Below are 23,007 nucleotides of genomic sequence, written 5' to 3' on the forward strand. Positions count from 1 at the left end.
AGTAGCCGAAGCGAGCGGCGGAAGTAGCCGAAGCGGCTAGAGCGGGCGGGCGGCAAGGCGAGGTGAGAGCTGCACAGGGCCCTACGCGGCCGCCTCAGCATGTCGGACTTCGACGAGTTCGAGCGGCAGCTCAACGAGAATAAGCAAGGTGAGGGCGCCGGGGACGCGGGGCGGCGGGCGGGGCGGGCCCTGGCCTTCCCCTGTGCCCCCCGCCATTTTCCCCCTCGCTTCCCCTCCTCTCAGGGCCGCGCGGCCACCCCCACCCCCACCGTCCCGCGGCGCGCGCCTCGCTCACGTGACCGCCCGGCGTGCCTGGGCGCGCGGCGGGGAGGGGGCGGCGGGCGCGGGGCAGCACGCATGCGCGCCGTGCTCCGCTCAGTCCCGGCGGAGGCGGCGCAGCCCGGGGCCCGCCGCGTGTCCCCCCCGGATCTGTTTTCCCTAACCGGGCGGGGAGTGTGCGTGTGTACACACGTTTATACGTCGGGCCCCGCGATCCCTCTTTTCCTCGGCCGAGGCACTTCCGCTTCCGGCCGTGTCCGCGGCTCGGGTCTCTCCACGCCCCCTTTGTTCCAAAATGGCGGTTGTGGGGCGCCCCCCCTCCCACTTCACGTGGGCGCGGGCACGGCCGCGGCGTGGACCGGCTCTCCCTCCCCCCGCGGCCGCCACGTGTGTTGAGGCCTGCGGACTAGTCCGCGCGGGGTCCACGCTGTTGTTGGGGACCTCGGGTCACGGCGTGTGACGTGGGTTGCCTCGTGAAAGAGGGGCGCCCTGTGTTTTTTTGGTGTTTTTTTTTAAAGGTGTGCCCCACGCGTACGTCTTGCTTAACACGCGGGCGGTCATGGGGAGTGTTAGCCCCTCATCTCTCCCCCGCCAGACACAAACGCCCAGTCTTGTCCGGTCCCAGAGGGGGTCCCTGACTGTAAGCACCCCCGCGCAGAGACGGGGAGACAGGCTCTGCAAAGAAGGGGCCCGGCCCAGCTGGGTGCCGGGGGTGGGGGGGCGGCTGAAGACTCCCCGGATTTGGGGCTGGGAGGCCCGTTAGACGTCTGAAAAGCCCCCTTGTCTCATTACTCAGTGTGGGAGCGAAGACGCAGGCCCGGGCAGGTGGGCGCTGAGGCTGCCTGCCGAGTGTGAGGGGCCGAAGGCGGGGCCGATGCCCCTTTGGGCCCAGCCCGAGTCGGGGCGAGGGGGCTGGGCGAGGGGCCCGCGCCGGGAGGGGGCCCGCGGACCGAGCGCCCGGGCTGCGTTTCTGTGCGGGACCCGCTGACCCGCAGGCGGAGTAGGGCTCCCGGCTCCCCGTCTCATGCTGTTTGCTTCCTGTGGGGGGGCGCGTGCCCGGCCTTCGGGGCTCCCGGCGCGGTCCCTGTGGGGGGGCCGGGGTGCCCTCAGCCCGCGGAGGAGGAGGGGGAGGGCCCCGGGCCTGGGCGGCAGGGCCGAGGGGAGCGGGTGACGTGGGTGCAGGTGCGGCCGCGAGTCTCGGACATTGGATGCCCCGAGGGGGGGTTCTCTGTGCATCCCGCCCGGCGAGGCCTTCAGCTCGCAGGGGGCTCCCGCCGGGAAGGCGCTTTCAGACGCCCCCGCCCGTCCCGGCGCCTCTGGGAGGGGAACCCGCGTGTGTGTGGGGGGTGCTGCTGCGTCAGGGGCCGAGCAGGGGAGCTGACTGCCCGCAAGGCCGTGGGGCCGCCCGCGTGCTGTCGCCTGGTCCCCGAGGCCCGGCCCGGCGCTGCCCCGCCAGGTGGCCGCAGCGTCTCGCACACCCGCGCCCCCTGCGCCCAGGATCCGCGTGCCCAGGGGGACGCGCTGCCCACGTGCTGCCCGTCTGTGGGTCTTTGTCTCCGAGCCCAGCCCCTCCCGCCTCTACCGACCATGTGCACCTGTGTGTGCGGGAAGCCACGTCCTGCCCCGCCTCCCAGGCCGCAGGTGCCCCTGCCTCCGGTGGGCCTGCGCCTGAGCCTGAGCCTGGGCGGCGGGCAGACCCTGGCTGGAAGCCCGAGTCCCTGAGTGCTGCCAGGCCTCGGCCTGACCCTCCCCTCCTGCTTCCACTTTTTGGGTCATTTCTGCTTTTTTGCCGTCCAGGAGGTAACCCCATAGTCGCTAGTGGCCCATCCAGGCCCGGGCAGAGGCGCTGCCTGAGCCGGGGAGGGGCCTGCTGCTGCCCCAGCGTCCGGGCTCCTCCGCTTCCTTGCTCTCTGGCCTTCGGGCCAGTCATGGAGCGCCGTGCCTCAGTTTCCCTGTGACACGGCCCCCAGCAGGGTTTCCCCAAAGCAGTAGTAAGGATTGAGGGCGAGTGATCTCTGAACGCATAATAATCTAGCCACTCAGTGTGTGTGTGTGTGTGTGTGTATCACACACACACACACATATATACACACACACATATATATACACATGTGTATATATATATATATATATATGTATATATATATATGTGTGTGTGTGTTTGTGTGTGTATTATACGTACATTAGAGGCCCGAGGCCCGGTGCATGAATTCGTGCATGGGTGAGGTCCGGCCAGCCTGGCCAGAGGGAGAGGACATGGGCGGTTGGCCGGCCTGCCTGCTGGTCGAACTCCTGGTTGAGGGGGCAATTTGCATATTAGCCTGTTATTCTATAGGGTACACACCGAGTGGCCAGATGATTACGCGTTCAGAGGTCATCGTAACCTGGCCACTCGGTGTGTGTAGCCCGATCCTGAGTTTGGGGAGCACCCTGGGCTCGCTGCTGTCCTCCCTTGCGTAGGTGCCTATTGCCCGGGTGCCAGTGACTCGAGTTGAGGTGCGGGTACAAAACATTCATAATTAATTACGTCAGAGAGTAACGGCAACGGCGGGTGAGGCCGAGGGCCACTTCCACGCCCACTGACGCCACCCCTGCCCCGAGCGCGCAAGCTCCAGGAGCAAGCTGGGGGGGCTGTCGGGGGGCTGGGGGGGCTGTCGGGGGGCTGATGGGGGCGGACGGGGTGGAGGAGCCAGCGTCTCAGTCCAGGGCTGAGTAGAAGGCTGTGCTCGCGCTCCCTGGGTCGGGGTTCAGCCTGCACCCCTTCGGAGGCTGAGAGGTCTGGGAGCAGAGGGCGCTGTGGCCTTGCTGGGAGGGTGTGCTCCCCTCCCGGGGGCGCCGACCCCAACGAGGGGGGGAGGGAGCTCTGTGCCACCTCCTGGGTGTTCAGCGAAAGCGCCCCCCCCCCTTGTCCCCCGTGCTGTGCACTAGGCTCTGAGGCAGGGGTGGTCTGGGGTTCAGGTCTGCGGGGGCTGGAAGAGGGGCCTCGGGAGGGGGCCTGGCTGGGGCTGCGGGTGCGCTGGTGACGGGACGTCTCTCCTGAGGGGCCGCCGGTCCCTCCGGGAAACATCATTGGGTCTCTTGGTTCCCCAGCCTCTAGCCCTGCCCCTCGCAGGGACGACCCTGGGGCCAGGCCCTCAGCCTGGAGGGGACCAGGCGCCAGCCCCTCTGTCTTCTCTGGCTCCCCAGCTCCTCCTGAGCCGCTCAGGTACCTTGCACCCTGGGGGCACCTCCAGGCCCGTCCCCGCAGGTAACCGGCTCCCGCCCCGGTCCAGGCCCCTGGACTGGCCTTGGGCCCGCAGCCTGCTGCTCCCCTCCTCGGTCGCACCCCGGCCCGGCGGGGTGGCCTCCCTGGGGCTGGGGCATGGCCCCCAGTGTGGGCGGGCCGGGCGCGTCCTCCCTCAGCTCACCCTCCCCCCCTTGCCCAGAGCGAGACAAGGAGAACCGGCACCGGAAGCGCAGCCACAGCCGCTCACGCAGCCGCGACCGCAAGCGCCGCAGCCGGAGCCGCGACCGGCGCAACCGGGACCAGCGGAGCGCATCCCGGGACCGGCGGCGGCGAAGGTACCAGGCTGGGCCCCCATTGGGCCGCTGGGGGGCCCTGGCTCTGGCTCCTCTCCCACCGGGGCGGGATCTGTCTTCCTTGGAAGGGGCTGCCCCACCCGCCCCTGACTCTAGGCCACCCCTGACCCTCTGAGCTCCTGTGGGACTGCCCGAGGCTGTGCTCCCCGGAACGGGAGACCTCAGAGGCCAGGAACCTCCCCCCCTTTGGCGTGGGCCGTGGGTGTCCAACGCCTCCTCCCTCTCCAGGCGCCCCGAGCTCTCCTGCCCCTTCGTGAGGGGGGCGGTGGGGAAGTCCCGCCCCTCTGCTCAGTCTCCAGCGGGAAGGGGTCCGCTGGCCTCCCTCCTCCCTTCCTCTCCTGGTGTGGGGCTTGGGGGGCGGCAGGGCCTTTGTGCCCCGGGGGTGTGGTGTGTGGGGAAGACAAGGCCCCCAGTCACCCCTCCCCATGCCTTTCCCTCCTGCCCCCAGCAAACCTTTGACCAGAGGCGCTAAGGAGGAGCACGGTGGATTGATGTGAGCTGCTCTTCCTGCCCCTTCACCCCGCCACCCCTCCCCACCCGCCCCGCGCACCTGCCCGCCCTGGCCACGCACCTGCCTCGAAACCGCCCCTCCCCGGGTCGGGCGCCACCCGACCCAGACCCAGACCCTCTCCCTCCGGAGAGAGCGAGCTACTGGGGGGAGCCAGGGGAGTGTGGGGGCCGGCAGCCCGCCGCGGCCGCACTGAGGGGCCTGCCCGCTCTCCCTCCGCCCCCCAGCCGCTCCCCCCGCCATGAGAAGAAGAAGAAGGTCCGCAAATACTGGGACGTGCCGCCGCCCGGCTTTGAGCACATCACCCCCATGCAGTACAAGGCCATGCAAGGTGGGCTCCGGGGGGCCAGGTGCTGCGGGCACCCCACTCGGGGAGGGAACGGGGTCTGCACCCCTCGGTAGCCCCGCCCTGGAGCGGGCGCCTGCGGGAGACCCATCAGGGAGCCCCGAGGCCGGGAGGGGGGGGCGGGCAGTAGAGCAGCGGGTACAGGCTGGTCCCGCTCCCACTGACCCTCCTGTCCCTCCTGAAGCTGCGGGTCAGATTCCAGCCACCGCCCTCCTCCCCACCATGACCCCGGACGGCCTGGCTGTGACCCCGACGCCGGTGCCTGTTGTGGGGAGCCAGATGACCAGACAGGCCCGGCGCCTCTACGTGGGCAACATCCCCTTCGGCATCACTGAGGTACTGCCTCCCCCCTTGCCGTGCCCCTCCCCACCCTCCCCCTGCTCCTCCCCTCCCCTCCACCCCTCCCCTCCCTGCACGGGTCAGACTCTGTTCCTGCAAGACCCCCCGGCCCCCTCCCAGACGGACGATGGAGTTGAGCCAGCCAGGGGCCGGGCTGGGGTGGCCCTCCCTCCCTCCTCTCCTCCCCCGCCTCCCCTCCCCACCCTCCTCCGAACCCATGGATCGAGCACACACACAACTTCCCTACGAACCGCGAATCCACGCATCCGAGTCCGTGTGGAGAGAGACAGAGAGGGGGACTCGACACACACACACAGACGCACGCCTCAGTTTCCGACACCCTCTGTTCTCTGCCGCCTGTCCCATCCTCTCCCTCCCGCCCTCCCTCCCTCCCGTGGTCGCTGCTCTTTTATTTTTGATGGCCCTGACCTCCCCGCCTTCCCCACGCTCCTCTCCCCCTCTCCCCACCCCTTCCCGTGGCACCCCTGAGAACCCCGAGATCAAAGAGTTGTTTCCATTTCTCTTTAAAGTGAAATATTGTGGGGCTGAGATCCCTCGTAGCAACAAAAAGTTTGCTACCGTCGGCGAAGGCAAGTAAGGTCCATTCTGACTTTCTCAACCTGCACTTTGCTACATTTGATGAACCAGCCCCCGACTCCAGGGCCAGATCCCTCCACATCACTCTTCTCTCCTCCCTCCCCCCCCGCCCCTCCCGCGCTCCCCTCCCCGTCCTCCCCGTCTCTCTGCTCCTCCCTTCCACTCTCTCCACTCGGGCCGCTGCTTTCCCACTCTCCTGTCCTTCTCTTCTTCCTCGCCACCGGCCGTCTCTTTCTCGTCCGTGTCCTGTCTCCGTGTTTCCTCTCTTCTGTTTCCCTCTCCCTGTGGTCATCGATCCTGCATCTGACCCTGAACCCTAATTCTCCTTCCCCGTTTGGGCCCCTGGGGCTCGCCCCACACCTGGCCCTCGGCGCCTCTGCTGCCCCTCCCCACTCTCTCATCCCCCTCCCGCTTTTCCTACTATGGACCTCTGTCCCCACCCTATTCCACTATCCCCCCCATCCTTCCCCCTTCCCCCCAAACCCTCTGTGTCTCCCTCTCTCACCCTCCCCCTCCTCTCTCCACCCCCTTCCCCGCCCCTCCCTGTCTCCTCTTCCCTCTGCAGGAGGCCATGATGGACTTCTTCAACGCCCAGATGCGCCTGGGGGGGCTGACGCAGGCCCCGGGCAACCCCGTCCTGGCTGTGCAGATCAACCAGGACAAGAACTTCGCCTTCTTGGAGGTGAGGGGGCGGGCTCCGTGGCAGCCCTGTTGGCGTGGGGGCTCCTGCGGTGTTCCCCGGCCGCTCAGCCGCCCCTCCACCCGGTCTGTTTCCTTCAGTTCCGCTCGGTGGACGAGACCACCCAGGCCATGGCCTTCGACGGCATCATCTTCCAGGGCCAGTCGCTGAAGATCCGCAGGCCTCACGACTACCAGCCCCTGCCCGGCATGTCGGAGAACCCCTCCGTCTACGTGCCTGGTGAGTGGGCTCCCGGCCCGCGGCCCCAGCCCCGCTGGCTGCTTGGGAAGCAGAGGGAGTGCTCCGCCCCCCAGACCTTCGAGCGGGGCCAGCGGTGAGCTGTCTGCTGCAGGTGCACAGCCCAGCGGTCAGGGTGGGCCAGGACCCAGCCCCGCGTGGGGGTGAGGGCCCGGCTCTGGGCCCCGGGCAGTGTGCGTGCGTGCATGGGTGTGCGTGTATGTGTGTGAGTGCATGCGAGTGTGTGCGCGCGAGTGTGTACCTGCGTGTGCATGTGTGTGCATGCAAGTGCATGCGTATAAGCGTGTGTGCATGTGAGCATGTGCGTGCACACGAGTGTGTGACCATGTAAGTGTGTGCATGTATGTGTGTGAGCGTGTGTGTTTAAGTGTGCGAGTGAGCATGCGCGTGTGTGAGCGTGTCTGCATATGTGCATGTGTGAGTCTGCATATGTGCATGCAAAGTGCACGCATGTAAGTGCATGCATGTTTGCGAGTGAGCTTGTGTGAGTGCGTGCATGCATCTGTGAGTGTGCGAGTGTGAGTGTGTGCGTGCGTGTGTGCATGTTTGCGAGTGCATGTGTGCGAGTGCATGTGAGTGTGTGCGCAGTCGGTTATGCGCAGTGGTTCGTGCCCACACCCACAGAAGACAGTTCCAGGACATCGGGGGTTTTTTGTTGTTGTTTTAATGTGAAGCGAGGTGGGGTGTGTTGAGATACGGGTGAGGAGGAGCGGGCCGTCGGGGGTTCACGCCCTGGCCTCCGGCTGATGTGGTTAAAGCGGAGGTGCTGCTGGGCCGACGGGCCTCGGCTCTCGTCCTCTGGAGGGAAAGCTCTCCATGGAGACCGAGCAGGGAGTTGCTGACCACGGCAGGCACGGACTCAGGAGCTCAGCAAGGACGGGCGTGGGGGCGGAGGAAGCCACAGGGGAGCCGGGCAGGGCGGCCTCAGGAAACGGGGCTCTGGACGGGTTCAGGGGTCAGCCCAGGAGGCGCTGCCCCTGGCTCCCTGGTTGCAAGTCTCCTGGGCCCTGGAGGTGGGGGCTCTGGCTGGAGGGGGGCGGGTGGGGAGTGCTCCTGGGAGAGTGCACGACCGTCACTTCCAGGGCGTTAAAGGCGGCGCTGGGGAGGCCTTTGGGGCGGATCGATAGGATATTGTCCAGCTCAGGCTCGTCCTCTTCATGGCCCTGAGCGGACTTCTGGCCTCTGCCTCCGGAGTGGGGTGACTTGGGCCATTCGCCCTGTGGCTGGGGAGACGTGCAGCCCACTTCCTCTCTAGTGGCCTTGCTGTAGGGAAGACGGGGTTTGCTGCGTGGACACAAACTGCTGTTTGCCTGCCTGCCTCAGTTTCCCGATTCTCCGGTCCTGGTGTTTTCCGAGCTGTCACTGTTCTCTCACAGTTCCCCTCCGAGCCTTCCACCCCTCACACCTGCGGGGCCAGCTTCTGGGGAAAGGGCTTTGTTGTGGTCAGGAGGCAGGAGGGCAGGAGGCCAGGCTCAGACCGGCCTCCCAGAGGGCGCGGGGGGGGCGGGGGGCTGAGGGTGAGGAAGGGCGGCTGGCGAGTGGAAGCGGTGGTCTTCCCGCGGCAGCGTCTTCCGGGGGGAAGGTTCGGGGTGGAGTGGGTCGGTCCCGCTCTGGCTCCGGGCGGCACTGGAGGTCAGTTCTCTGCGTGCTGGGCCGTGTGGCGCATATGACTCACAAGGACTTAGCGGTATCTCCTTGGAAACGGGATTTGGCCAGTTTGAGCTGGTTCCTTGGTGACAGGTGAAGCTTCAGTGGGTCCTGGGGCCCACCCCCAGGTGTTCCCCGGTTTTGTCTCTTCCGTGGACTCTGGGGCAGGAACCCCACGTCTTCACCGCGTCCCAGCCTGTCCCGCAGCGAGTGCACCGTCCCCGGCTGGGAGGTGGCAGCAGGCCTGGGGCCGGCGCCCCTCCGTGTGGGCAGGGCCGTCCGCTCTCTGGAAGGTTCCACTCTGCGCTGGTCAGACAGCAGCAGCAACCACACCTTCGTCAGCGGCCGAGGCCGTGTGCCCCCCGCTCTGAGCCCTGACCTCCCAGGCCGGGCAGCGGGGTTCGTGCCTGTTCACACGCCATGGAATGAGCTGGGGCTGTTGGAGTCGGGCAGGACTTGCCGACAGGCGGGCGTGAGGGAGGACCCAGGCCTGTGGGAGCCCCGGGGCGGCGGGGGAGCCGAGCCATGCTGCTGCGGGGGCCGGGCCTGGGGCCTCAGGCCGTCAGAGTCGCTGCCAGGAGGTGGGCTGGCAGGGGTGTGCGCGGCGTGGGCTGAGCCGGCCTGGGGGCGGGGCGGTGGGTCTGCCTGCTGAGGCTGGGCTCCGAGGCGCCTTTAGAAACCGGTCAGCTCCTCGCTTTGCCGAGTGCGGGGGTTCCGAGAGGGCGGCACCTCGGGCTGGGTGCCCGCTCGGCTCCTGGGCTGCCCACAGCCATTTGGGTAAACTCGTTGCGCCTGACTTTTTGGAAAATGAGGTGTAACGCACGCTGACCTTCTCTGAGTGTCAGCGTCTGGGAGCCGCTCCCAGGTAGGCTCTGCCCTGGAAACCCATGGGTCCTGCTCAGTTATCATTGGGGATGGTCCCCCCCACACCCCCACCCCCCGCCAAGCTCCTGTGTCAGGCACTGCTGGTGTGGTGCTGGGCTCACACAGTCCTACAGTACAAGGGCCGGCCAGTGACACCCGGGCCAGTGTGGGTCTCAGTGGTTGAGCGGCGACCCATGAGCCAGGAGGTCAGCATATTTAAAGTATATTTTTATTGACTTCAGAGAGGGAGGGAGATGATGAGAATCGTTGATCTGGTGCCTCCTGCACCCCCCCACTGGGGATCAAGCCTGCAAACCTGGCACGTGCCCTTGACAGGCATCGACCCTGGGACCCTTCAGCCCGCAGGCCGACGCTCCGTCCAAACCCGCCAGGGCCAGCGATCCTTCTTGATGGGGAAGATTCAGGCCCCTGCAGGCGGCTTCCTCATCTCCGCAGAAGGGCATGGACCTGAGGCTAGATGCGCATCAGGGGGGGCGGGGACCCGTAAATGCGCCCCCTGAAGCCGGCCCCCGTCCAGTGCTGGTGTCCTGAGCGGAGTCCGCAAGGCGGGGCAGGGAGAGCCCGGGTGCGCGCAGCCCAAGGCACGTGACCTTGGGGGTGAATGCAGCTTGGCTGTGAACTCCGCCCACTGCCGGGCTCACCCTGCGGGTCAGGGCCGAGTCCGACTGCCTCCGGAGGCTCCTGCCTGGGCTCCGCCCTCGCCCTTCCTGGGCAAGGTCTTCGGCGCCAGGCCCCGCCGTCACCAGGCAGCCTGGTCCGGCCGAGGCAGAAGGCGGAGGACACTGGCACGGAAACGACCGCTGGTTGTGGGGGGGAGGCGGCCTTCGGGGGGAGGCGGCCTTCGGGGGGAGGCGGCAGGTAGCAGGTGCGGGTGCAGCCGCAGGCGCGCGTGGAGGCCTGGCCTGGCCTTATGTCAGGTGGTGGAGACGTCGGGGATTGGTTTTGGGCGCTGAGACCAGCCCGAGTCCCAGGCGGCATTGCCCTGTCCTGGCCATGGAACCGTGAGAGGTCACACTCCCGGCATCAGAGCCCGGTGGCCATGGACGGCCTCCGGGCCGGGCCCCCTCAGGTCCTGGGTGAAGGACACAGCATGTGCGGATCATCCCACCCACGCGCCTCCGTGCTGGGTGCCACCTTCTCCCTCTGTGCGGCTCGGAGCCTCGCTCAGCGCTGCAGGCCCGACCTGAACCCAGGGGGCCTGCTGCGGGGGTGGGGGGGTGCGCAGCGCCTCACTTCCCTGGGCCCGACGGCTGGGGGTCACCGGCTCTGCCTCCCCTGCCGGTGACGTAGCCTCTGACGGGTCCCCCGCTGTCGGGGAAGCCCTCAGTTCGCTGCGGGGTTGGGTGGGTGGGTCCTGGAAGCCCCTTCTTCCTGCCTGTGTGAACTCAGCCCGCACTCCCTCTCGGTGCCTCAGTTTACCCCTGTCGCGCTGTGGGTAGGCTGTGGAGAGCATTGAGTTGTAGACTGAATGGGACCCAGGTGCCCGCCCTGTGGGGACTTGCGAACGAGGCCCCAGCTCCCAGGATGCTCTGCTCCTCCCCTGGGATGGGCGGGTCTGAGGCTCCGCTGTGGTGCGGGGGTGGCTGGGTTGGTCAGGAGGGGGTGGGGCAGCTACTCGGTGGGGGGCTGCAGAGGGAGACAGGGGCAGGGCCCAGAGTTCAGTGCAACCCACTCAGCCCACGTGACCTGCTGTGTCAGCCCCACTGGGCGCCGGGCCGGTGTTGAGTGAGCCGGGCACCTCAGGGACAGGCACAGGGACCCCTCCAGTGTCACACTTGCCCGGGGCCAGAGCGTCTGGGGCTGGGGGGCTGCATGGCGTGCAGGAGCCCGGGGCGGGCCGGGCGATGGCGGGAAGGTTGAAGGGTGAAGACAGGGCTGTGCGTCGTTGAGACCCTGTCAGGAGGGTGGGGTTCCCTAGCCGCAGGCAGCAGGTGGGGGTGAGCTCGGTCTTCATGGCCCCTGGGCGGGGCCAGTGCTCTGCATCACGCTGGCGGGTCACCCGGTACCTGGGAGGCGGGCAGGCTTGGGGACAAGGCGTTTTCTATTGTCAGCTGTCACCGGGCCGGGAGGAAGCGGGCCTCTCCCTGCACCTCCCCCAGGGTTCGGTGGCAACCTCTTGGTGGGCATCCAAGTCTGTCCCTTCCTCCTCCCCCCAGGAGTGGTGTCCACGGTGGTCCCGGACTCTGCCCACAAGCTGTTCATCGGGGGCTTACCCAACTACCTGAACGATGACCAGGTAGGCCTCCGCCGCCCCCCCCCCCCCCCCCCCCGCCACCCCCGCCTTCACCCGGACACACCCTGACGCGGCCGCCCCGCAGGTGAAGGAGCTGCTGACATCGTTCGGGCCTCTCAAGGCCTTCAACCTGGTCAAGGACAGCGCCACCGGGCTCTCCAAGGGCTACGCCTTCTGTGAGTACGTGGACATCAACGTCACGGACCAGGTGAGCCCGGGCCCCACCCTGCTGTGTTACCGCTCAGGTCTCCCCTCGGGATGGGCGGGAGGAGGCCGCCGGCCTCAGGGCCCTGCCAGCTTTCCAAGCTCTCAGCCCTGTGCCTTCCCCTCTCGCCCACCAACGCCCACCTCTGTGGTGCTGGGGGCCTGGTGGGCTCCTGGGCCCTGACCCACACCTCTCCCCTGCGCCCCCGCCCGTCGTCCTCCACACATAGGCCATCGCGGGGCTGAACGGGATGCAGCTGGGGGACAAGAAGCTGCTGGTCCAGAGGGCGAGTGTGGGAGCCAAGAATGCCACGCTGGTGAGCCTCCCGGCACGTCATCTTCCATTGGCTTGGGGGCCGGGGGGCGGGAAGGGGCCGGGCTCGGTGTGCCGGGATGGGTGGCCCCTGGGGGGCGGCCCGTGACACCCCTGCCTGCACCCCACAGAGCACCATCAACCAGACGCCCGTGACCCTGCAAGTGCCGGGCCTGATGAGCTCGCAGGTGCAGATGGGCGGCCACCCCACGGAGGTGCTGTGCCTCATGAACATGGTGCTGCCCGAGGAGCTGCTGGACGACGAGGAGTACGAGGAGATCGTGGAGGACGTGCGGGACGAGTGCAGCAAGTACGGGCTGGTCAAGTCCATCGAGATCCCCCGGCCCGTGGACGGCGTGGAGGTGCCCGGCTGCGGGAAGGTGCGTGCACCCCCCTCTGCCCGCCCCTCTCCGTGTCTCCTGCACACCCTCCTCTGGCCCCCGGCGCCCAGGGCCCACGCAGGCAGCAGGGTGCAGGGCTGCTGTGCCCGGAGCCTGGCTGCTGTGTGACCTTGTGTGCAGGTGGCTCGGCCTTGTCCTCGCAGCGGGGGAAAGTGCTAAAAATAGACACCCCTCCTACACACTCACCTCCCGGTGCTGGGTGCCCTTCTGAGCGACCCCGCTGAACTCCCCTGGTGACCCCAGAGCGCTCACAGCAGCTCCTGGCCCTTCCCAGGAGGACACAGGCCACGCGGTCGGGTGTCACGTTCTCCGGCCTGGTTTCCCCGCCCCCTGGGTCCGGTCACCTCCAGCCCTGTGCCCTGGGGGCACCCTCACCCTGGGAACCGGGAGTGCCTCTCCCGCTCGAGCAGGCAGGCCTGGCACTGCTCAGATAGGAACGTCAGGCCCAGAGGCGGCCGTGGGCACCCAGGAGGCCCTGCTCTGGCAGGAGGCAGGTGGGTCCTGGGCGGGCGCAGAGCCTGGAACAGGAGCATGCTTGGTGCTGTCAGCGGCACAGGATGTAGCCCGGAGCCTGGCCCACAAGGGGACTGAACAGAGGAACCAATGATCCTGCCTCACCTCTGGGATCAGCCTGTTTTGTTTTTAAACTATTTTATTCTTTTTGAACATGTGCAGGGAGAGACACTGTCAGTGAGGGAGCGTGTTGGGTTGTGTTGTGCACATACAGCAGTTTCAGAGCGGAGCTTCCAGTTGCCAGCAACTTCTCCTTCGTAAAGTCTGTAGTCAGCCTCCCGCCCCGCCCCCCTTTTCTGCTGAAATGACTAAAGGCGATGGCGTGTTTCACCGGAGACACTGAGGCAGCTAGCTTTGGGGTCTGTGCTGTGCGTGGTTAGATGTTTAGCTCCATCCCGGGCCTCCGCCCACCAGCTCCTGGGAGCACCACGCCCCTGGGACAACCGAACACATCTCCAGCCTGGGCCGGGCGCCCTGGTTGAGAACTGCTGAGCGCACTGCAATACCGTTACTAACAAAGCCGTCCTCGTGCCTCCGCCTGTGCTCAGCCTTTCCCTCTGGCCTCAGAAATGTCTCCTACGCTTCGTTCATTTCAGGGCACAAACGGGAATCCTGCAACTTGGTTTTACACTGGCTTACAGTTGGTCAGTTCTGCCTCCCCTGCCGCCTTTTTTGCAAGCCGTTTTAATGGCTGAAGCGATAGGGGCATTCCAGCACCCCCGCGCAGCCCCCCTGCACTTCTGTAAACTGGTGGTTCAAGCCAGCAGGCACTTGAATAGGTCACAGTTCAGCTTTTCCTTCTGTGTCTGCCTGGGTGTGAAGCCTAGTTTCTGAGCTCCCCTTCCTTCATTGTCTGGGGAGAGCGTGGCCCTGGGGGTGACTGGGGTCCGCTTGGTACAGAGGAGGTCACACATGTGACCTCCCCGGGAGCCTGCCTCCGCGCTTGCTCCCTTGCACACCTCTGCTCCGTGCGCTCCTGCTCTTTGATCCGGGGTTCCGGAGGGCATGTGGGTTATGACCACACTTGCAGGGAGTCCCGGTTAGGGCGGGTGCTGGCTGAGGGCTGAGTCGCCAGCTAGCGCCTCCCGGGACCGGCCTCTCACCTGCCTCTCCTCCTGCAGATCTTCGTGGAGTTCACCTCTGTGTTTGACTGCCAGAAAGCCATGCAGGGCCTGACAGGCCGCAAGTTCGCCAACAGAGTGGTTGTCACAAAGTACTGTGACCCCGACTCTTACCACCGCCGGGACTTCTGGTAGAGGCGGCGGGGGTGGGTGGGGCCGGGCTGGCTGGGGGGCTACTCCCCCACGCCCCCTCCCTCTTTCCCCCTCCGAAGACGATGGGCAGAGGAGTGACAGCCGAATGACAGCCGGCAGCAACTGGAATGGCAGCAACTAAGGGTGGGGGGCGGGGCGGGACGGGACGGGGAAGTGTGCACACGGCCCCCACACACGCACCCACAGACACAGAGGGAAGGGGTCTGGATGGGAGGGGTGCACGGCAGGGTGGGGTAGGACCCCACAGCCCCTCCCCAAGACCGCCTCTCCTCCCTTACCCCCCACCCCCTCCCCTTTCCACTGTAGGAACAGCGTGTTTATATTTTATGGCCAAACTCTTTTGAATTTTGTTGTCCGGCCCTTTGCCCCCCCCCCCCCCCCCAGCTCCGCAGCTCCAGCCCTTGGGCCTCTGGCCCTCCCCTCGGTTTCTTAACGTAGTTGTTCTCTCCTCCGGCCCCGCGGCCTGCCCCTCCTCCTCTGTGGCGGTTTCCTATTTGCTAAGACGACTTTGCTCATTAAACATTTTGTTGTATTTTACTCTGTGGGCTGCTCTGTGTGTGTGTGACCCGGGTGCTCCCACGGTCCCAGGTGCCCTTGGCTCCCGCCGGGCGCACCCGCCTTCTCCGCCGGGGTGTGCCCAGAGGAGGGGCCCCGGGCCGGGCTGGGCGGAGGGGGCGGCCCGCCTCCCGGGCGCGGGACGGGGTGGGAGCTGCGCGGCCCCCCGGGGCCCTGGTGGCGGCGGCGGAAGTGAGGCTGGCGAAGCCTGTCAACCGGGCCTCGCGCGCCGGAAGTGACGTTTTGCCGGTGGGTAGGGCGGAGGAAGCCGGTGCCGCGCAGACTCGGTAGTGGGCGCCGGGCGGGGCGCGCGGCCACTTCCGCTTCCGGTCCGTCGCCTCTTTCGGTTGCTTCCCGTCCGCTTGGAGGCTCCCCTTCCCCGCCCGGCTCTCCGCGCCCCTCCAGGGCGCCGGGCGGCGGGGCCGTCGTCGTGCGGTCCTCCGTGCGTCCGCGCGTCCGCCCGAGCGCGTTCCCGCCTCCGCTGCCCGCGGCTCGGCGCGCGCCCCGCGACACCGAGGCCGAGCGGGGGCAGGGGGCTGCCCGCCATGACCCCCCGGAGCCCGGCGTGAGGGGGCCGAGGTGAGCGCGGGCCGGGGCGCGGGCGTCTGCCGGTCCCCGGTCGCCTCCGCGGCCGTGGCGTCTCGGCGCCGGGTGGGCCCGCACCGCCCGCGTCTCCGTCTCGGCGTCTGTCTGTCACCGCCTCGGCCTTGCTCGCGCCGTGTCTGTTCGCCGTTTTGCAAAGCACTGCCCGCGCGTCTGCGTGTCTGCTGGGCACGATTCCTGCTCGCGTCTCTCCGGGCGTCCGTGTCCTCGGTCACCAGGTGTCTGTCCCTGCCCTCGCGCCGCGGGCCCGCCCCTCCCCCAGGCCCCGAGTCTGGTGCTGGCGATCCGGGCCCCGGAACCAGGCCCGCTCTCGCTCGCCCGTGATGTCCGTGTGCCTCCCGCCGCCGCCTCGCCGCGCCCGGGCCTGGGGCGCTGGGGTGTTTGCCGCTGCGCGCCTGGCGGAGGGGGTGCCGGTGACGAGCCCGGCACTGTCCGGCCGGTAGAAAGCGTGTCGATGACCGCGGGGAGCCCGCTGCCGGGTCTCTGTCCTGCCATGTAGATGTCGGTCATTTTGAGGGGCCCCCTGGAGAATTTTGTCCTGCCCCCCCCCCTCTTATCGAATGGGAGGATGCTCTCCCACTCTTTGGAGAGCTGAGTCTCCGGCCAAGCAGCGTGGGTGGGACCTTCGTGAGCGGGTCGTGTGTCCCCTGTAAGCACACGGGGTCGGGGTCGGGGGTGGGGGAGGTCTCCCGATGCCCCCCTGGGGGAAGTGCTTGGTTTCCTCTGAGGACATCCGCGCGCCGGGCGCCTGCGCTCCGTGGCCGGGCCAGCGCTGGATGTGCCTGCCCTCAGCCCCTGCCGGTGGCTCCTCCCGCCTCCCCGCGGAGGCTGCGGGAGCAGATGGCCAGGATCCGGGCCCAGATTCCCTCCGCTCCCTGTTTTGTGCCGCTTTCCGCGTCTCGCGCTGGTCAGTCCCCGGTCACTGCTGCGTTTTGTCGTTTTGCTTTTCCCTTCCTGCCTCCCCGCCTCTCCGGGGCTCTGTGCCCGCGGCACCGCAGCTGGGTACCCCCTCTGCCCGCCCGCTCTGTCCCTCTCTCCCCGTCTCTCACTCCCTCTCCTCTCAGTCTTCCCACATCCTCTCTGCCCAGGTGTGCCCGGCCGTGGCCGTCTCTCTTCAGCTCTTCACATCTCTCCCCAGTGCCTGGCCTCGGCTCGGGGGCGGGCTCAGCGGGTGTCTGTCCTGGCGGCGGGTTGCGGAAGCGCTGGATGGTGGTGGTCAGAGCCAGCCCTGGAGCCAGGCTGCTCCGCCTGAGGCCCGAGGCCTGGGGCCTTGTTCCCCCCCCCCCGCCACCTCCCCCCCTCTGTGAGCTGCCCGTGAGACACGCATGTGCGAGGACTCATTGAGTTGCTGTGTGTCCAGCACTTACAGGAGTGCAGGGCGCAGGGTCAGGGCCCGGCATGGGGTCAGGGATTGTCCCGTTTGCCCAATTCTCGCCCTTCGACTCTTTCCCGCCACCCTGGTCTCCATTTGAAGGTACAACTTCTGGGCCCAGCTCGTGGCCTTGGCTGAAATCCTTAACCTCCAAGGCCCGAGGCGCCTGGAGAACACGGCTGCCCTGAGGTGCTAGTGAGATAATGGACTCTGGCTCCTGGCGAGGACCGCCCAGGCCTGTGCTGCGCCTTATCTCTCCCCCCAGCCTCCGCCTCTCCCTCCCTCCCAGCCTCCTCCGCCTGGGCCTCGGCCTGGCCTCCTCCGCCTGTGTCCCTGCCTGTGTGTCCCGGGTTCTGCCCCGGGTTCTGCCCCTCCACCCTGCTCCAGAGGTGTTTCCTCCCCCCTCCCCCCCCCCCTTCCTTCCACTTTATTGAAAGGCTCTTCCGGGCCAGCTGCTCTGATGGGAAAAGCAGTGTCCAGACAGGCCTCTGCCCCCGGGCTGGTGGGGCCTTAGCCCCTGAGTCAGGCAGATGCGGGCGGTCACAGGCTAAGGGGCACCCGCGAGGCCCTCCCAGCGGAGGGAGGAGGGAGGCGGAGGCCGGGTGTCTGGCTGCTGAAGATCTGGGAGGTGGCGCCCTGGGGCAGAGTGGGAGTGACCGGTGACTAGGGAGAGGGAGGGCAGGGGACCGGCTCAGGACGCTGCCCACGCGGGCAGCCTGCTCCCGCGCCCTGGCCCGCCAGCTCCCCGAGGTACCGGTGGGGCCCACTGCACGGAGAAGACAGCTGAGGTGGGGAGCTCCCAGCCCACCAGGTGGCGGGCCAGGAAGCGCCGGTGGTGGGTCCCCTGGGCCCGCCTGCCTGCTCGCTCTGCTGCTCGCTCGCCTCGGTGAGCAGGGCCCCAGCAGGAAGGCGCTGGGTGTGTTTGAGGAACCGAAATGGACGGGGCGACTAAAATGGAGGGGGACCAGGGCCGGAGCCTCCGCGGTCACTGAGGACCCCGTCCTTCCCGTGGCCGGCAGGGCCCACGAGGGCAGGGGCTCGGGCGGGCGGCCTGGCCCCGCGTGTGTCTCCAAGCCCCCCTCCTCTCCTCAGATGCGGTGACCTGCCCGCCCCGCGGTGGCCTCGCTCCTCCAGTCGCCCCCTCTGCCCACGACCCGGGGGGCCCGCCCCTGGCGCCACCCGCCACCATGTCGACCTCGTCGCTGCGGCGCCAGATGAAGAACATCGTCCACAACTACTCGGAGGCCGAGATCAAGGTCCGCGAGGCCACGAGCAACGACCCCTGGGGCCCGTCCAGCTCGCTCATGTCTGAGATCGCCGACCTCACCTACAACGTCGTCGCCTTCTCGGAGATCATGAGCATGATCTGGAAGCGGCTCAACGACCACGGCAAGAACTGGCGGCACGTCTACAAGGTCGGTGCCCGCCGGCGGGCGGGGGCGGGCGCGGGGCTCGGCGGGGACGCGAGGGCGGGTGCTCCGGACAGGCTGCGGCCGACCCTGCACCTTCCTGTAAGAGGTCGCTCTTATTGCGTCGTGGCCACAATGTGACGTCTTAGGATTTTGACTTTATTTTTGAAGAGTGGCCACTCCTTCCAGGAGCCACGTGCCGGGAGGCCTGAGCAGGTGCATCATGTCCGTCCCCTGCCCCCGTCCAGTTCCCTCCGGCCGGGCCGCAGCCTCTGTCCTCCTCCGGGGCCCTGTCTGTGTACGTCCGAGCACCGGGCAGCACCGGGGCCTGTGGGCCATGGACAGACCTCAGGCGCTAACGTGGCCACGTGCCCTTGGGAACCAGATCTGTACGTTAGAGCGTGGCTTTGCCGTACGCCGTTTACACCCGCTTTTCACAGGGAGACGAGGCCGAGTCCTAGGGATGAGAACCTGTGGGGACATAAAGGACTTGTCGCTTTTTAAACAAGCGCCTGGCAGCCTGCGTGTGGGCTGGCCTGCTTGGCGAGACCAGCTGCACAAACACACTGCCTTCGGCGGGCTGCTGGCCGCGCTGTGGGAGTGGATCTGTGGGCCGCAGGACGGGGGAGCGTGTCACCTGGAGAAGTGTGGCCGCAGTGCCGTCCCCGCGCGGCCTGTTGGCGCGCCCAGCGGCGCACGCACGCACCCTTCCCCAGGGCCAGACCGGCCGCTGGCGGCGCTCGCTGGGCTCCCGTTTGCTGCTCTGGGTCAAGAAGCGGCCGAGGGCGGGGGCTTGGGCTGGCGGCCAGGCCCCGAGCTCCCTCCGGGTGAGGGTCCGGCCCAGGAGCGTCGAGGGGCCTCCTGCCGTCACGTCTTCAGGACCTGGGGTGCGGGCCTGCTCCATGGTGGACGCGCCTGGGCCTGCGCGGGCCGCGCTCTGTCCTCTGGAGGCGGGGCCGAGGTGGACGGAGGCCTGGGGGTCACGTCACAGAGCAGGGCGGTCGGTGGACGTGCAGCCAGATGACCACGTGGCCGTTACCAGGAGCATCTCACCTGCTTCCTGTGGCTGGTTCCCTGCCCGCCCGCCCGGCAGGCCGGGGTTGGGTCAGCAGTTCGCTTGACTCGTCGCTGAGTCAGTTGTTCGATCATTTCCGGGCGGGCCTGTGCGTGTAGGCGAGGGGGCCTGTGCGTGTAGGCGAGGGGGCCTGTGCGTGTAGGCGAGGGGGCCTGTGCGTGTAGGCGAGGGGGCCTGTGCGTGTAGGCGAGGGGGCCTGTGCGTGTAGGCGAGGGGGCCTGTGCGTGTAGGGGAGAGGGGGCCTGTGCGTGTAGGCGAGGGGGCCTGTGCGTGTAGGGGAGAGGGGGCCTGTGCGTGTAGGCGAGGGGGCCTGTGCGTGTAGGGGAGAGGGGGCCTGTGCGTGTAGGCGAGGGGGCCTGTGCGTGTAGGGGAGAGGGGGCCTGTGCGTGTAGGCGAGAGGGGGCCTGTGCGTGTAGGCGAGGGGGCCTGTGCGTGTAGGGGAGAGGGGGCCTGTGCGTGTAGGCGAGGGGGCCTGTGCGTGTAGGGGAGAGGGGGCCTGTGCGTGTAGGCGAGGGGGCCTGTGCGTGTAGGCGAGGGGGCCTGTGCGTGTAGGCGAGAGGGGGCCTGTGCGTGTAGGGGAGAGGGGGCCTGTGCGTGTAGGGGAGAGGGGGCCTGTGCGTGTAGGCGAGGGGGCCTGTGCGTGTAGGCGAGGGGGCCTGTGCGTGTAGGCGAGAGGGGGCCTGTGCGTGTAGGGGAGAGGGGGCCTGTGCGTGTAGGGGAGAGGGGGCCTGTGCGTGTAGGCGAGGGGGCCTGTGCGTGTAGGCGAGGGGGCCTGTGCGTGTAGGCGAGAGGGGGCCTGTGCGTGTAGGGGAGAGGGGGCCTGTGCGTGTAGGGGAGAGGGGGCCTGTGCGTGTAGGGGAGAGGGGGCCTGTGCGTGTAGGGAAGAGGGGGCCTGTGCGTGTAGGGGAGAGGGGGCCTGTGCGTGTAGGCGAGGGGGCCTGTGCGTGTAGGGGAGAGGGGGCCTGTGCGTGTAGGGGAGAGGGGGCCTGTGCGTGTAGGGGAGAGGGGGCCTGTGCGTGTAGGGGAGAGGGGGCCTGTGCGTGTAGGGGAGAGGGGGCCTGTGCGTGTAGGGGAGAGGGGGCCTGTGCGTGTAGGCGAGGGGGCCTGTGCGTGTAGGGGAGAGGGGGCCTGTGCGTGTAGGGGAGAGGGGGGCCTGTGCGTGTAGGGGAGAGGGGGCCTTTGCGTGTAGGGGAGAGGGCTAGGGCTGGCCAGGAGGCGGAAGCCAGGAGCTAGCTCGGGGACGGGGCTGCGGCCTGGAGGGAGGGATGGCCGTGTGCGAGGCCGGGAGTCCCGAGGGCCCGGACGCTGGCTCTTCCTGACCAGCGCCTGAGGCAGGAACAGTGGAGGCATTTTCCCCGTCTCCATGTTCCAGGTGAGGAAACCGAGGCACAGAGGCTCGGGCCCCCAGGTGTGCTGACACTGGGCGGGGAGCCCCAGGGCCCCCTCTTGACTTGGCTGTGTCACCTGCCCGTCCCAGGAATGCGGGGTCTGGGCAGCAAACTACGGCCCAGGGGCCCCATCCGGCCCTGCCTGTGTGTAAATAAAGCTTTATCGGCATGAGGCCAGGCCTCTGGGCGGGCAGTGTGTCTGTCCTGTGGGGCACAGCTGTGGGGGCGGGGCAGGAAGCTGGCGTGCTTCCCCCCTGGAGCCCCGGCGCTGCTGTCAGAGGGATGGGGACAGCGGGGCTGTCTCGTCGCCGCTCGTACAGCACGTCCCCACTTCCCTTTGAGGCCGGGAGCGTGGGCGACCCGCCCGCTCCTTCAGGTGTGCGCACCCGCGGCCCCGCCGCACCGGCCCTGCCCGCTGCCCGCCGTCCGCCGAGGTTGTCCTGGACCCGTGGTCGGCAGACTCATCAGCCAACAGAGCCAAATAGCAACAGGACGACTGAAATTTCTTTGGAGAGCCACATTTTTTAAACTTAAACTTCTTCTAATTCCACTTCTTCAAAACAGACTTGCCCAGGCCGTGGTGTTTTGTGGAAGAGCCACACTCAAGCGGCCAAAGAGCCGCATGTGGCTCTCGAGCCGCAGTTTGCCGACCACTGGGCTAGGGCTTCTCGCAGCGGTTCTCGTGCCAGCCCCATCGCTCCCGCCGTGGGGGAGGCTGACGCGAGTGGCAGCGTTGGGATGACCACATGGCGGCGTGCCCGTACCCGGAGCCTGTCGCCCTGGGGGGGGGGGTTGGGTCGTTTCTGTTCACCGTCTTCACCACAGTCCCGAAGTCCCGACCGGCCTCTGGAATGAACAGTGTCAGGGTTCGTTCGCACTGGGTGCGCCCAGGACGAGGCGAGGCCGTTTCCGGGCACTTGTGGGTCCCATGACGCGGGAGCGGGGTGCCCTCGGCCGGGGGGGTGGGGGGGGCTGTGTCACGTGTGGGGAGCCGGGCCGGCAGGTTCAGAGCCGGCCTCCCGCCTCCCGGGTGTGACTCGCCTTTCCTCTCTCCAGCGCAAACACCCGGAGGGCCGGTTAAAGACTAACCTCCCACAGCGGAGGCAAACACGGCGACACGCCGGGCCAGGCCGGTCTGGCTCCCGCGGAGGTCACAGGTTCGAGGGCTGCCTCCGTGCCAGGCCCTCCCCCAGCTCTTCCTGCGCGGGTTCGGGGCTCTGGGGCAGCCCTGGCGGCCTGCAAGTCTAAGGTGGCCCTTCTCAGGCTGCGGGCTCCAGGACTACCGAGCCCCGCCCCGCCCGCCCCCCAGGAAGCGCACAGCCCGGGCTGTTCCTCCTCCCGGCCTCCCTGTGGCTGCCCAGCCTGTCCGCTCCACCCAGCCACCGAGGGAGACGGAGCTGGGTGGCAGTGCGGAGGGGAGGCGGTGCGGGAGGGGGGGCGGTGCGGAGGGGGGGGCGGTGCGGAGGGGGGGGGCGGTGCGGAGGGGGGGGCGGTGCGGAGGGGGGCGGTGCGGAGGCGGGGGGCGGTGCGGAGGGGGGGGCGGTGCGGAGGGGGGGGGCGGTGCGGAGGGGGGGGGCGGTGCGGAAGGGGCAGTGCGGAGGGGGCGGGGGCGCAGGGGGTGCTGGGACGGTAGGGAAAGCAGTGCGGAGGGGGCGGTCTGGCTCGGGTCAGGGAACGGGTTCTGGCGTGGGAACGCGGCCTGGCATGGACGGCAGTCCCCGGTGACCGTGCCCTTCAGATTGCCTCTCAGCAGCGGCTGGGTCGCCTCCCCGAGGCCCGGGCTGGGTGGCGGCCGCCTCCCTTGGGGACGTGCCTGCGGCTCCCGGGGCCGCCGACCCCTGTGCAGCCTGGAGTTGGGGGCATGAAGCGCGTGCACAGGGCTGTTCAGCCGTCGTCACCCCAGGCAGACACGGTGCCCCGGCGTCAGCCCCGCCTCCTGCCGCCCGCCCGCCGCTGCGGAGCCGCCCCCCTGCCGGGCGGGGTGTGTGCTGGTGCCGCGGTCGCTGGGCCGTGCGGTCAGTCCGCGGGGGCACGGTCAGCGCCGCCGTCCCCTCAGGCGGTGGCCCGGCGTCGTGTGGACAGCCCGGGCTGGCGCTGGGACCTGGGTGACCGGGTGTCCCCGTGCCCCCCCAGGCCATGACGCTGATGGAGTACCTCATCAAGACGGGCTCGGAGCGCGTGTCGCAGCAGTGCAAGGAGAACATGTACGCCGTGCAGACGCTCAAGGACTTCCAGTACGTGGACCGCGACGGCAAGGACCAGGGCGTCAACGTGCGGGAGAAGGCCAAGCAGCTGGTGGCCCTGCTGCGCGACGAGGACCGGCTGCGGGAGGAGCGGGCCCACGCGCTCAAGACCAAGGAGAAGCTGGCGCAGACCGCCACGGGTGAGCGTGTCCGAGGCCGGAGCTGGTCTCCGCCGCCCCCCCTCGCCCCGGAGCGGGCTGGGTGTCGCGCAGTGCTGTCCGCCAGTGTCAGTGCCAGGAGGGGAGCGTGCCGCCGAGGGGAGAGGCTCCCAGCCCCGGGCGGTGGGGGGGGGGGGGGCGCGGGCACG

The 23,007-nt window shown here is 68.4% G+C and overlaps 2 protein-coding genes across 3 annotated transcripts in view; both read left to right on the forward strand.

Annotated features, from left to right (window-relative positions):
* Window positions 1-6: 6 nt before the first annotated feature.
* On the forward strand, window positions 7-14,588 carry U2AF2 (U2 small nuclear RNA auxiliary factor 2). Of its 2 annotated transcripts, none has more exons than XM_079799913.1 (12): window positions 7-148; window positions 3,705-3,840; window positions 4,307-4,351; window positions 4,594-4,697; window positions 4,897-5,048; window positions 6,214-6,330; window positions 6,429-6,567; window positions 11,274-11,353; window positions 11,436-11,558; window positions 11,785-11,883; window positions 11,999-12,247; window positions 13,903-14,588. In XM_079799913.1, the coding sequence occupies exons 1-12, from the start codon at window positions 100-102 to the stop codon at window positions 14,035-14,037; spliced, it is 1,428 nt and encodes a 475-aa protein (XP_079656039.1). In that variant the 5' UTR covers window positions 7-99; the 3' UTR covers window positions 14,038-14,588. The 2 variants fall into 2 exon arrangements, with proteins under 2 accessions (XP_079656039.1, XP_079656040.1); XM_079799914.1 differs by having other exon boundaries at window positions 11,785-11,871; window positions 13,903-14,587.
* Window positions 14,589-14,906: 318 nt separating this feature from the next.
* The window catches only part of EPN1 (epsin 1), an 8,800-nt gene continuing 699 nt past the window's right edge, over window positions 14,907-23,007 (forward strand). Inside the window, exons 1-3 of the mRNA XM_079799838.1 lie at window positions 14,907-15,189; window positions 17,678-18,000; window positions 22,591-22,981. Coding sequence (XP_079655964.1) covers window positions 17,773-18,000; window positions 22,591-22,981 — 619 coding nt within the window. The 5' untranslated portion in view covers window positions 14,907-15,189; window positions 17,678-17,772. The remainder of the gene's footprint in view (window positions 15,190-17,677; window positions 18,001-22,590; window positions 22,982-23,007) is intronic.

The sequence above is a fragment of the Cnephaeus nilssonii genome (assembly GCF_951640355.1).
Source record: "Cnephaeus nilssonii genome assembly, chromosome: 20".
Lineage (NCBI taxonomy): Eukaryota > Metazoa > Chordata > Mammalia > Chiroptera > Vespertilionidae > Cnephaeus > Cnephaeus nilssonii.